The sequence below is a fragment of the Stegastes partitus genome, unplaced genomic scaffold, assembly GCF_000690725.1.
Source record: "Stegastes partitus isolate 25-593 unplaced genomic scaffold, Stegastes_partitus-1.0.2 Scaffold662, whole genome shotgun sequence".
NCBI classification, from domain to species: domain Eukaryota; kingdom Metazoa; phylum Chordata; class Actinopteri; family Pomacentridae; genus Stegastes; species Stegastes partitus.
Window position 1 is genome coordinate 105,253 of NW_007578393.1, and position 14,590 is coordinate 119,842.

The 14,590-nt window shown below is 38.9% G+C and overlaps 1 protein-coding gene across 3 annotated transcripts in view; it reads right to left on the reverse strand.

Moving 5' to 3' along the window:
• Positions 1–14,590, reverse strand: part of slc35a5 (solute carrier family 35 member A5) — a 23,348-nt gene continuing 8,758 nt past the window's right edge. The window contains exons 2-11 of one of the 3 annotated variants that reach the window (XM_008290250.1): positions 12,420–12,432; positions 9,951–10,115; positions 9,738–9,836; positions 9,015–9,148; positions 8,738–8,805; positions 8,209–8,391; positions 5,907–6,107; positions 5,689–5,816; positions 3,759–4,027; positions 1–1,971 (exon numbers count right to left, since the gene is read on the reverse strand). In XM_008290250.1, the coding sequence (XP_008288472.1) occupies positions 1,903–1,971; positions 3,759–4,027; positions 5,689–5,816; positions 5,907–6,107; positions 8,209–8,391; positions 8,738–8,805; positions 9,015–9,148; positions 9,738–9,836; positions 9,951–10,077 (1,278 nt within the window). In that variant the 5' untranslated portion in view covers positions 10,078–10,115; positions 12,420–12,432 and the 3' untranslated portion in view covers positions 1–1,902. Of the gene's footprint in view, positions 1,972–3,758; positions 4,028–5,688; positions 5,817–5,906; positions 6,108–8,208; positions 8,392–8,737; positions 8,806–9,014; positions 9,149–9,737; positions 9,837–9,950; positions 10,116–12,221; positions 12,286–12,419; positions 12,491–14,590 lie in introns of those variants that run through there. The other 2 variants (XM_008290249.1, XM_008290251.1) reach the window with 2 other exon arrangements.

Below are 14,590 nucleotides of genomic sequence, written 5' to 3' on the forward strand. Positions count from 1 at the left end.
TTATGTTGTTGCTTTTGGACAGAATTAGAACAGCTTACTTGCAATTTATTTTTTCAACAAAACAGCATTCGTACATGTTAAGATTTTATGGCACCATCAACAATCAAGTTATTGTATAGTGATTCACAGTTCAGCAAAAACAAAACGTTCAAGGCCAAAGCAGGAACCAGTTTGTTGTGCTTTCAGGCATTAGTGGTCCATTATGTAGCGAGAACCCCACAGGTCAGGATTATTTGAGTTTTGTGTTCCTTCGCAGTATGCTTTTCCTTCCTTCTGATCCACAGTCCAGTTAGAACACACCGTGCTTCTGCAGATACTACAGAGGGGGGAGATGATGTGACACTCGATGCATTTATTGCTTATTGGTTTTAAAAAGCTGACCTCCAACAGTTTCTAGCTGCTGGTTGTGATGGTGAAGCTCTGGTTGGATTTATGGTTGTGGTGCAGGAGACGCTCAGCTGTTAGTGTTTGAACCTATGGTGCTTTCGTGACATATTTACTTGCATGTGGTCAGTGTTAGTTATTAAAAACAAGGATGCACCGACTGAATGAGCTGTGCTATGATACGGTTTCAGCCTATAGACTGCTGCTGGTTCTGTCTACAGTGTCAGTTCAGTTTGCACAACTGCATTTGGAAAGAAAATTAGAGGAGCTGCTTCAACAGCTCCAGTATAACTGCAGCCAGGGGATTACATAGTTTAGATGATTTTCTTGGCATTTTTATGCCTTTACTTTATGTAGGGGAAGAGAGTAGTGGACAAAAATGCAGCAAATGTTCCCCAGTCTGGAATCTAACCAGGGACTTGCTGCTTCTTGCATTTGTGCCCATGTGGTATCAACCTTTACAAACTCTACTGTTGGGTCGCAACTGGAATGATTAGCTGTCAGTGTGGCTCCAGTCAATGGTACAATAAAGGCCATGACTTATTTTTTTGTAATAACAGTGACTACATGCAGCAAGTTTTGTTGTGTTAAAGCTGCTGTGTTCCTGGACCCCTGAATAAACTCACAGAAGTACCACAGGTTCAAACACAACACTAACAGCTGGACAGCCACAGCAGCAGCCCAAGTCCAATTAATGACCGTATATCCAGTCACAACTTCAACAACAACTGGAAACTAAGATTATAAAATGAATAATGAGCAATAAATGAAAAGTCACATCATCGCTGCTGTCTGTAGAATTTGCCGAGTGTTTGATCAGAAAGAATATAAAACATATTATGAGGACATAAATCAAAAAATTCTCACTGTGACCTTTGCGGGGCTTCGTCATTTATTAACACTCAATGATCTGCTTCTGGAAATACACTGTGTGAGCTGAAGAACAAAAGTGTCTTTATACTGCAGTGGAAACAACAGTCCTGCTAATGTAGAATTAATACTTACAAGAAAGTATTTGAAGCTATAGTTTGTGGATTTGTACTCAGCTATGCTACTTAGAACTCCCACATCATTTAGTCTGAGTTCATCATAAATTGAACAAACATTTCAACTCTGCCGCAGTTTTTTAAAAAAAACCGTCTGATACAATCATGGAACTGGCTGAAATGTTGCAGTCAGATAGCAGCATATACAACAGGAATCTTCAGAAGAAGTAAACACAAACCCTTAATGATCCCACATGGAAAACATCTTCCAGCACACACACACACTGCTGGTGCTTCTGTCCCTGCATAAACGACAGCAGCCACAGACAGACAGGCACGTTTCAGAACATACACCGCAGCCTCATTTATAGGAGTCCGTCACGTGATCATCAACACTGTTTGTCCGCTGACCGTCGTTCAAATAAATGCTTCGACAGAGTCTGTGACCTCGCTGCGTCTGCTGTGCAGCTTCATACTAGCAGCAGTGAAGAGGAACATCCTCTAACCTCGTCATCAAGCTGTAAAATCACAACTAGAGAGACTCCTCGTCAGATTCACTGTCTGTGTTGGGCTTCGTCAACAGCTCCAGTTCCTCGCCGTCCTACGACAGAAAACGCAAAGGGGACATGAGAGTGAATTTAAGTGGTGAAACCCAGCAGAAAAAAAAACCTGCAGACACTGATGTATTTTGCACAGCAACATCACAGAATCAGCACAGAGCTGTTTTCTGATCATGGTGGGAACTATTTACTGCCCCAAAAAACACAAGAGAGGAACATTTGAAAGCCACAGCTGGCTCAGTCTGGTCAGTTCAGACAGCTGTTGCTGCACCGTCTTACATTTTGTTCAGAATTTAGGTATTTAGGACCCCAAAACAAAAAAAATTTTTGCCTGAATTTTGAGAATTTCATATGTTTTCACTTATACACGCAAAAAAACGTCTTAGCTAGGAAGCTATTTTAGGGGTTCAGAATCTCCAGAAATATAACTCCCAACAGCATTGGAATTTGAACCCCTTTAAAAGGCTAAGAAAGTACAAAATTTTGAGGTTAAGGTGGTTTTGGGGCTCCAGGAAGTTCTTCTAAGTGTGTGTGCGTGTGCGTGTGTGTGTGTGTATGTGTGTGTATATATATATATGGGAAATATGGATCCATCCATATACTGGAAATACGGCCTTTGATTGACATTTCACCAACTTTTTAGGCCTCTTACTTCAGTAGAATTTGATTTGTGGAAACTCTGGCAGGACAAGCTTCTAGTTTGTTGCTATTTTGACAAGATGACATGGTGATGTGGACTCATTTGTAAGACCACAATGACTGGTGTGCAGAGGTGTCTACATGTTGTCATTATATGTGCAACGTTACAAGCTGCTTCCATGTTGCCTTCGTGTTGAAATTGATCAACATATGAGACTTATTTTGCCTTTATGAATGTTCCCATGCACATATGTGAAATGAAGACATGGAGACAACATGGAACTCCTTTGCACATCAGTTTTTCTAGTCTTCCAAATGAGTCCACATCACCATGCTGTCCAGTCAAAATAGCAAAAAGATGGGACTTTGACTTGCCATACTTGCCACACATCAAATTCTACTGATGTTACAGGCCTCAAAAGTTGGTGAAATGTCAACCAAAGACTGTATTTTAAGGAGAAATATGAGTACATCCATATATCTACACTTACAGGAACTTTCTGGAGCCCCAGTACCACCTTTGCTTTAAAATTTTTGCAATTTTTCCATTTGATTTAAAAATGTTGTCCTCTGCTGGAGCAATTCAATCATTTCTATCTGCTAGAAGCAATTCTATCTGTGTCCTCAGCAAATTTCATGGCTGTGGGACTGAATCCTTTTGGGTTTGTCACATAAGATGTTTTTTGAGGGTGAAAATTCTCCTTTTTGAACTTCTTCAAAATATTCACTGAACTTTATTTAGGGTCTTAAATAACAATCAGTAAACTTTGAAGAAATATCTGAGAAGGTGCAGCAACACCACTGTCTGAAGTGTTGTGGACTGATCCAGTTGCTAATTTATTTTTGTTGGTTTTCCACCAGAGAAATAAAGAATACATCTGAAAACTGGTATCTCACATGCAACAGAGGTTTTCCTGAGACAGTGCCGTCATGAGGCTCCTGCACTGTTTAACAGCTTTCAGAATTCACCAGACTACTAATGGAACCATGTGGGGTTTGGCTCCAGCACGAGTCTGGATGCTGTTTTCATAGCAGAGAATCAGGTTTCCTCTTGCATTGAAGAAATCACATTATAGAGAAACGAGAGCCAAGTTTCCTACAGAGCGCCTGGTATGTGCGTGGGAGGACAGGAAGTGGGTATACGTTGGGGTGAGGAGTGTGTGCTGGAGATATGTGGTTTGCTTCCTACCCCTTGGGATCGTTCAAACACCTCTCCGTTGATGACCCGCAGCTTTTCCTGCTGCAGCGTGTACTCCAGGTCTTTGGGCCGGCTGGCGTTGTAGATAAAGATGGCCAGCAGGACCATGGGAGCCTGGAGGAAGAAGTCCAGCGAAGGGTGGAAGTTGAAAAGGAAGAGGGAAAGGCCGGTGACCAGAACAGTGGTGATCTGGCCTGTCAGCACGTGGAACATGTTGTCTCTGAATTTTAGGATGAAGGCCACAGATAAACCCAGAGCAGCTGAGGAGAGGACAGATCACAGTGAGTTCTTCATATTTCTCAGTCGATTTTTTTATATATATATTTTTCGGCTTTTGCCTTTATAGACAGGAACGGGGGGAGAAGAATGGGGAGAGACCTGCAGCAAAGGGTCGTGAGTGGGAGTCGAATCCACGACCACTGAGTCAGGGAACTACAGCCCCTGTTTATGGGTCGCCCACTCAACCAGGTAAGCTGTAGGGGCTAGAGACAGAACTGTGGTACCTACTGGCTGCCCTTACAATACAAAAAACAGCAGGTATTTTCAAAAGCTTCACCTGACATTTTCCTGCCGTGTGACCACTTGTATCCAGACAAATCACAGCATTCAGCAGCATTTTGTCATATTACTGGGTCATTCCACCTCAATTCTCCAAATTTTATTAAAAGGTCATGCCTGACCATCTTCAGTTAAAGATTTTATGGCCGGTGGAATATCACAGTTGACAGGACCATGGACATGTTTTGACCAAATTTGTATCATCATGTAACTGGTTTGTATTATTCTATCAAAGCAGGCTTGTACCATTGAAGACCAGATATTCACATCAACAAGTCTGCAAATTTTCAGGATTCAGGAATTTCAGACGGAAAGATGCAAAAATGAACAAGACCCCCTGAAATATTAAGGTTAAGAACCTGCAATACTATTCAGTATGCAGAACAACTTCATTTAAAAAAAATAATACAATGACATATATTATACAAATTTACTGAACTCGTTTAAATGTTAAGGTTAAGAACCTACAATGCACTACACCAAATAAACTAATTTTAACATTAAAGTGAAGACACCACAATATTACATGTTATACAGACCAGTATTAAAATTACCAATAAAAACGATGATTAAAATTACTTAAAAAGAAGTTAAGGCCTTAAAATATTATGTATCATACAAATTGACCAGACTAACTCAAAAGGTTAGAACCCTTCAATGTCATTATACAAATTTAACCAAATGATTAAAATATTAAGGTTATAAACATACAGTATTATCCACTACACCAAATTACGTAAGTAATTTAAAAAATGAATACAACAAGATAATTTATAATATAAATTTATGGAACTAACTTAACTGTTCAGGTTAAGACTCTAAAATATTATATATTATAAAAATGTACCAGATGAACTTAAACAGTAAGGTTAGGACCCTATAATATTATTATACAAATTAATCCAAATAATTAATATATTAAGGTTAAGAACCTGCAATAACATCTACTACACTAAAATACCTGAGTAATTTATCAACTAATACGACATATTTAAATTTTACACAAATTTACAAAACTACTTTCATCATTAAGGTCAAGACCTCACAATAGTTTTTAGATTGTTACAAATTACTTGAGTAATTTAAGATTCTACAAAATAATACAGAGAAATCTGATTACTATGAGCAAACTAATGTAAATAGTCTTTTAAAAGCCATGATCATTGTGTTTTCTGACAGAACAGTTCAGTGAAGAGGGTTTTCTAACAGCAGCTGTTTTCCTGTTTCCAGTTTCAGTGCTACATTAAGCTCAGTGTCTCCTGGCTGTAGATTTTTAACAGACACATGGGAAAGTGACGTACATTTTCTTAGCAAGACAGCAGACAACTTGTCATTTATCAACCAGTTTTCGTCATTTACTCACCGGTGACCAGCACCAGACCCAAGGAGTACATGTTGTGTCCATGCAACAGGCCACAGTGCATGGTGAGGCCTCGAGCCTCGCTGCCGAGCCCGAGGGTCAGACCGTTAAACACCACACCGAAAGCATATCTATAAATGAAACACATGCAGCAAAGCATGGAGATCAGAATCAAAGTCAGACGTTGTGCTAAAATGGTTTCTCCACAAGCTGATGCTCACAGTTTGCTGTTCTGTATGAAGATGCTCTCGGTGAGCTGGTCTCCGTCTTTGAGGATCTTCTCATTGTAGATGTTGGCCATGGCCGAGATAAAGCACTGCAGGAGGAGCAGGATGTGACCGATTCCGAGAGATCGAAGCTTCTTGACCACCCGGTCCCTCCAGGCCTGACCGGGCAGCGATGACACCCAGGACTCACTGGCGCTGTAAGAGAGCAATGGCATCAAAATCAAAATCAAAATGTGACTAATAAGTACACAAGTGTATTTAAAAGGCTACATAATGGGTGGTGGCTGGTTAGGATGTTTTATTTTTTTTTTATTAGCAATTCTAATTATTTATATAATCTTTCCAATTAAAAAACTGGTTGTTAAATGAGTTGAGTTTAAATATTACAGTTGGCCTTTAGGGGGCAACGGCACACAACACTGAGGCTATGTTACCTTATTTGACTGATATCTATGTAGTTTCCTGTTATTTCTGACTGTTTAATAAACAAAAATGTCTCCCTTGAGACTTGTTTCCCTTGAGCAAATGAAAACCCATTCAAGCTCTTGTCATTTTGGTACCAGCTGAAACCTCTTTGAGGTGACTAAGGCCTCTGTTATACTTTCTATGGCAATGTACCTACATAAAGGTTAAGAACATACACTGTCGCCTATAAAGTTGGAATATATTTTATTTTCAGACACATTCCTGCAAGCGTGCAATGATTACATACTGAGTCCCTGTTACCAGGTGAAACCAATTCTGACTTCTGGATCTGACCGACGTCCTGCCCATTGACACCATCAACAAGCTAGTGGACAGTATGCCACCATGTCTTAACACATTGATCCATGTCTGGGGTGGCCATACTCAATATTTGTGACTGAGTGACATTTGAAAGAGTGACATTGGACATCCTAATGCATGAAATCCCCTCGAATATGTGTTTCCTGTTAAAGTGACCAAGGTTGAAAAATTGAAACAAAACCCTAAATCCTATTGTTCAATACCCCAAATTTAGTTTAAGCCTGAATACACAGTTTGCTGAAGTTAATTGTTGTTAAATTTATTCATGCATTGCATTTATATTGTGATATCAATAAAGTTTTGAGAAGATATACACTTTATCTATCAAGAATAAACTGCATTGTCAGAATCATTTCATGAGAAGATGTCAAAAAAAATATTTTATTCCAACTTTATGGGCAACAGTGTACTATATAAATGTACCTGGCTACATATTAACATGAACACCCTAAAGTATGATGGACTATACAAATTACCTAACTAATATAAATATTAAGGTTAAGACCCAACAATATCATACAGACAGACCCTACAAAACCATACAGAGAAACCCGCATAACTTATAATACTGTAGTGGTAGCATCACTATTGCATTACATCATAGAATAATTTTTTATTTATCCCCCATTGGGGGAAATTTACAATCATAACAATAGTAACAATACAAAAAATAACTCTGCAGGGTTTCACCAAATATGTATTACAGTCAAGTAAAGTAGTATTTTCTTTTATAACTTTTGTGCGGTTTGATCCCTACTGTGTAAATTACTTTGCTACAGCCACACCTTAGAAAACACTAGAGTCTTGGCTGCAGTGTTTGGTTACTTTCACAATGCCGTTCATAATTCATTTTACTTGAGGGCACTTTAACGCAGCGGCTGTTGTGTTAGATGCTCTTAGATAAAAAAAAATGTTGTCTTGACTTGAAGTAGGTATTTTATCTTGTTTTTGTTGCCTGCCTCTCATTCATTTGCTGAATTGGTTCTCTAATGTGACATTTGTTTTACTGTAAAGCACTTTTCAACAGCGTTTTCGAAAAGTGCTATACATTACATTTGTTGTTGTTGTTGTTGTTATGTGGCCCATGAATTGGCCTTAAAAAAATTGCATGCAATAAAAAAAATCTAATAATTTTATCATCAACAGTAAAAAAAAAAAAAAAAACTTAATTACTTCTAATTAATTATCACAGATGTGACAAATATCAATGTCCGTTCATATTTTCAATTGTGCCTATAATAAATAAACCAATTCTTTCACTGACAGGCTACATCCTCTCATGCTATAATTGTGGAACTGAATAATAATAAAGTTATTTGAAAGGCGCACAGCCTAAAAAGTCGACTCTGTGAAGCAAACATTTCTCTGCAGCCCCTGAAATCATTGAATCGTGATTAAAACTACATAACACACATATGGAGGCTGCAGATATTTCGTCCTACATATTAAGTGCCTCTTTGCTAAATTTTCCTACTTCATTTTTCGCCCACTGTTGCATTCATCACATTACCTGCTGTTCTTCATCTGCTCCAGAGTGTACAGCAGGCAGGAGTTGGAGGGGGTGGACAGGGGGTTTGCGTGGAGACCCGGCACAGCGATGGAGTTTTGGCTGCCTCCTGATCCTGTCGTCAAGGAAACAATGGACAGGAAGAGGATAACTAACGCTGCCCACTGAACCCATGACAGGCGCCTCCTGGAAGAGACAAAAATTGTATTTATTACTACATAATGTAGGACGTTCAGAATTTCCTAGTAAGGTCATGCACGGTGTCTAATGTGATAAAACGGTGCAGCAACTTGGAGAATTTCACTCAATTTTATTTGAAGCTAGTTATTTTCAGAAAAAGAAAGACGTCTGTTCTCCAGAGACTGCACAAAAAGGGAAAAGAGGGCATGGAAAGCAGCAGCATAAAAAAAAAAACAAACGAGATAGGGTTTGTCAACATTATGCACAGACATATCACCTTCTCAGTCTACAAAAACAGACACGTTGTGCTTTCAGAGACGAGAACGCCACAGTTTTTTCACGAGCCACTTACTTAAGAACAATTCTGAAGAGTACAGCTGTGGTCAGGATGACGAAGTTGGAAAACAACACTGCCATGGCCTGGAACAAGAGGAAGAACAACAGGCTTAAAAAACAGCTAAGAAATAGCACCTGTACATACACAAGGGTATTAAACAGTACGCTTGGGGAGGACAGTTTGTAAAACTAGTTTGATAGAAGCTAAAATCCAAGGTTTGTGTGTTATTGGAGGTTGAATAATTGGATTTTTTTTTCCTCCAGAAGTTTCAACGTAAAGTTTCAAAACTCACAGGCTGCAGGTAGGTCATCACATAGAAGATGATGAGGTTGTCAAGGAAGTAGAGGAAAGCAGGGATGGCCCACTTCAGGGAGCTGAGGAAGGACAAGCTGGAGGCACAACCCAGCTCTCTGCATGATCTGCCCTCTGAAGGAGCACAGAAAGAACAAATCAACAAACTTTACGATCACACAAACAAGATTTATACAGACATGAGTGCTGGTTGAGGCTTATCCTGGTTTTGCTCACATGAGGGCAATGATAAAGCTGCCTGTGAGGTTTACAAAATCACACAAATGGGCCATGTTGAAATCATAAAATCGGACTTTCCTGTAACCTTAAGTTAATTGAAATGGAGACAACTTGTGGCAAAAGTGAGTTAATCACTGTTGACCTCCATGTTATAAACCAGGGGTCTCCAATCCTGGTCCTCGAGAGCCACAGTCCTGCATGTTTTAGATGTTTCCCTCTTCCAACACACCTGATTCAAATGATGAGGATCGTTATCAGGCTTCTGCAGAGCTTGATGATGAGCTGATCATTTGAACAGCCTGGCACAAAAAGCAGTTTTGGCCCCTACAGCCACATAATTTTCCCATTCGTGACAACTGCACATTTGCGCCTCTCACTACCAGGATAAGAGTATTTAAAATCAGGATGACCCTTACACGAAGAGACCTGATCATAGTGAAAACACTCACATCCATGTACAGACACTGACAGCTTCAATATTTACCTCTGACTATGACTCTAACTGACATAACCAGACAGAAGAGCAGTTTGAGGGCCTCAGCAAGCAGATTGACAGATGCAGGGAGGAAGTCATACTTGTTTTCTGGAAACAGAACAAAAGCAAAGAGACACAGTTAACAAGCTGCCAACACTGCTGTCAAATCTATTTATCTCTCTGTGGAGAAAGTCACATTTGTTTCATTGTCGAGTCACTTACCAGCATTGGCAGAAAACTTGAGCAGCAGGATGCGACTGGTCCCCAGGGTTACAAAGCCCAGGCCGAGGGCCAGAGTGTAGGCCGAGGAGCGGGAGCAGAGTCTGGGGCACGAGTGGCAGCACGCCATTGCTGGGACTGGAACTGGATGCAGTCAAACCGGCTAGGCTACATTAAATCCACAAACAAGCACAGTGCTGGTATCAGACTGGTCCTCACTCGCCGTAATGCAAATGAAATGGTAAGACTAGTGTACAGCTTCACTAAGAAACCTGACAGGACATGCAAATCACAAAAAACTGATGGTGCAGAAAGTATATTGTAAAACAAAGCCTTGAAAACAACACTGCAACGTCAAGTGACGCAAAATCACTTGGACTATGTTGTACGAACTGTGCAGAGAAATGTATTGGGTATTTTACAACTTCACTGTCGGCTGAACTTCTCATGTAAGGGCTCCTCTGTGAAAAAGCTAATCAGGAGCGATAAGTGTTTGAAAAAGCTCCTATCTTGGCATAGTTTTTGTTCTGTCCTCTCTGTTTGTATTTCTGGCTCTGGAGCTGCATGTTTCTGATCTGCAGTTACTGACTCCATCAAACAACTTAGTGTTTATTGTCTGTATTTCAATGCTCATCTTTTCTTTCTGGCCGTCCTCCCCAAGTCTGTTTCTATCAGAGGTTAAAAAGGAGGTTTTCCTCCCCACTGTTATGTTTTTTCTGTATAATATTGTAAAGCCTTGGCACTTGATAAATAAGATGGAATTTAATTTAATTTAATTATTGTAATGAGCATCCCACAAACTACTCACATGACTGTTGTGTCCTAGTTTGACTTCTCTCCGTTTTTTTTTTCTTTTTCTTTAAACAACTATTGTCAAACATGTGACGGCCATAAACTGTAGAAACAACCAGGAACATGCACTAGAGCATTTTGGTAAGATTTTCAAGTCAGACTCTAAAGACAATCAGACAACACAAAGCTTTAGCTGCAACAACTAGTGGATTAGTTAATTAGTCCTTTAACAGAAAATGATTCAGCAGTTATTTTTTTTGATTAACTGCTTTAGCCATTTTAATTAAACAAATACCAAACATTGCTACCTTATGAAATGTGAGAATGTGATGCATTTTTTGTCATGCATGGCATAAAATGATACATATGTTTGGAATACTGGATTGCTAGTTGAATAAAACAGAGACTGTCGTCCTAATGTGTAACAGAAAATTTCCACAACTTATCAAAACAGAAGTTTGCCTCATAGACCATCATTTACTATGATTTAACAGCTCTTGGATACACTGAGTTGTTATTTTTTTCTACCTATTTAAAAGACATGGAAGTTGCTGGCATACAGGCTCCAAATGTGCAAATGAGCAAGGAACAGGAGAGAAACACTGAAAAAAAGGATGGGGTTGCAAAAAGAATCCTAATGTCAGCTGTCTGGAAATATTTCAGCTACAGATAGGTTGACGATGACCAAAAACAAGGACTCTGTCAGCAATACCTTGCAACCATTGTCAATAAATACACAACTAATTTCTTTGACCATGTAAATCAGCATCACGGAGCTCAGTGTGACGAGAGCAAAGACAGGTCTGAATGCCATTTGAAGCTGAAAACTAATTTGGATGTCTGTGTTACGCCATATGAGAAAGGTTCCAAACAGCTTTTTAAAAAAATATTATTTTCTATACAGATGCACTCTCCTGCAAAATCACCCCTGATTTTAAAATGATTGACTCTTTCCAAGTAGTTGTTCAAGTCAGCTGGTCAAGATTTCTACATTTCTTTCAAAGTGCATAAAAACTAAATATTGCTATGTGCTTTTTTTCCCTTATTGGGCAGCTGTACACTGACACTGATCTACCTGCCAAGTAACTTCAAACACTGAGAACCAAAGAGAACTTGTGCTTCCTTAGTTTTTATCTATTTAGTGTACACTGTATAAAGATCACAGATAAATAAAAACACTTTGAGACGTTTATTATTTTATTTAATGGGCCTTACACTAAATGGATTTGGTGTTTGGACTGTTTATTAGATAAAACATGCTGCTTAAAAGCTTCTCCTTTGCTCTGAGAGGTTGTAGCAGGCACTTCTCCCTATTATCTGACACTTTACAAACTAACCAACTAATACAACAAACAAAGAGTGTTGAATCGATCACTTTTAGCCACCTGCAGCCATTGTGGTAAGATCATCCCCTCTGGCGATGTTCTAAAATATTTACAATTCTCACCAACGAAGTCCAGAAGTTAATGTTTGTCTACTTACACACAGAATTTAAGACGACACTCATAAATAGATGAGCTAAGAGCTAATTTAGCATCATTAGCATCACAACCGTCATGTTTCTGCAAATACACGCGTCCAGTAAAAGCAACACGCGGGTCCTTTTAAATATTCAGAGGCAAAGTTCCGACGACACCCCCAAAAAGATGTAAAATATAAGACACTTTTAGAAAAACTGACCTGTTATTGTCTTCTTTCACAAGACATGACTGATGCATCGTATTCCGTCAACAACAGCTGCTTCCTGGTTAGTTTGCGCATGCGTACTGGTACAGTTGGCGTCTTGACGTCATCACACACTGCGTACATTTTTATCAGATTTCAGATTTTTCTTTATTGAGCAATTCATTAAAAACTAATTAAATAAAAACATGCTTAAAAAGATGACAGAGAGCAAGAAGGTGAGGACAAGATAAACAGGCAAAACTAAGATCAGAGAAAAATAAATACATAAATTCATTAATTAACTTAAATTTAAGGCAAATCAATACACAGTTATTTATCTGGCACATTTCAAACAACAGATGTCAAGCTTTCCTAGTGCTTTTTAAAAGAGAAAGATTACTAACAAGCCTAAATATGAGGATTAAAATATTATAAATAATATAATATAACTTGATCGACTTTAAAATGACAGTGGAGACTCTACAATACTATCTATATATAATGCTAATTAACCTGATTAATCTAAATCTAACCCTTTGTTGTGGAACAATTAAGACTACTGGGGAAAAATATCCAAAATTCACATTCAGGTGTTTATTTTACTACAGTTTGTTCATTTGCAGTTTTAACCATAACATTTTAGAAAAGTTTAAATACAAACAACGTTTGCCTTAATGTAAGTGATGAACTGGGGAAGCTTCATGTTGATATCTGTTAGTTAAAAATTTTACCCAGAAATAAATCTATTCAATTCCATTTTTTTTTGTATAGTGCCAGTTCACAGCATACGTCATCTCACAGCACTTCACATAGTAAGGTGAAGACCTTACAAATTTTAAGCAAACAACAGAGAACCCAACAATCCAGGGGTGCCTTTGGGTTCCCTATGAGCCAGCTGTCTGCGGCAGTGGGAAGGATAGTGGTCTCTAATACATTTAATACATGTAAAACATATCTTCAAAGTTTCCAAAGATGATTTGTTTTTCTCACACTCCAAGCCAGAAATATCCATTTGGCAGCACCTACATGAACCAAACTGTCACCTTTTATTCCTCTCTACATTCTGAAGCTTTCTGCAAAGCAGTTTGTTAACATCACCTACAACCTGATTTATAGAACATTATCTTCCTGAAACAAATAGTAAAGATGGATTTTCCTCTGTCTGCTGACAGTATTTGATGATTTATGGAGTAATAAAAAAGAGACATCAAAAATCCTCTCTCTGCTACACCAATAAAATGGAACCAAAGTTCAGATTTCTGGTCTGGAAATTCATATAAATTTGGACATTTTTATATACAGAACCAGTCAAAAGTTTGGACACAGCCTCTCATTCAATGCCTTTTATTTATTTTAATTATTTTCTACGTTATAGATTAATACTGAAGACATCAAAACTATGAAAGAACACATATGGAATTATGTAGTAAACAAAAAAGTGTTGAACAAATCAGAATAGGTTTCATATTTTAGATTCTTCAGAATAGCCCCCTTTTGCTTTGATGACAGCTTTGCACACTCTTGGCGTTCTCTCAATCAGCTTCATGAGGTCGTCTCTTGGAATGGTTTTCCAACAGTCTCCAGGCTGGTAACTCTAATGAACTTATCCTGCGGCAGAGCTAACTGTTGGTTTTCCTTTCCTGAGGCGGTCCTCATCCAAGCGTTTGATGGTTTTTGCGACTGCGCTTGAGGACACAGGGCTCCAGACTAACTTTATCACTGGTAGCACTTTGTTGTTTAGTCGCACCTCGTACCTGGTCACAGATGACACACATCGCTTGCTGAACATCTGCTTATCGACAGATATTACATTTTACAGATTGCAGGCTGTGGTGGCTGCTGCTTGGTGGCTGCAGTGCTCAGACAGGCGTGTGACAGAAAAACACTTTGAAAATAGTTAAACTGGGGCATTCTAGTGTCAGATTTGTCCGAGATGAAACCAAGTGATTTTTCCACAATGCACATGCAGGGGCATTGTTCCACACATAGAAAACAGTCAGCGCAAGTGTGCTCCACCTTCTTAAGCGTAAATGCCAAAGTCCACCAAAGTTCTAAAAGCACTACTCTCCACCTCTGTGGTGAACACAGTAGCTGCCTGTACCAGTTACAGTGACACTAGAACAGCTTCATGATCATCAGTCAATTCAATTCAATTCAATTTTATTTGTATAGTGCCAGTTCACAAC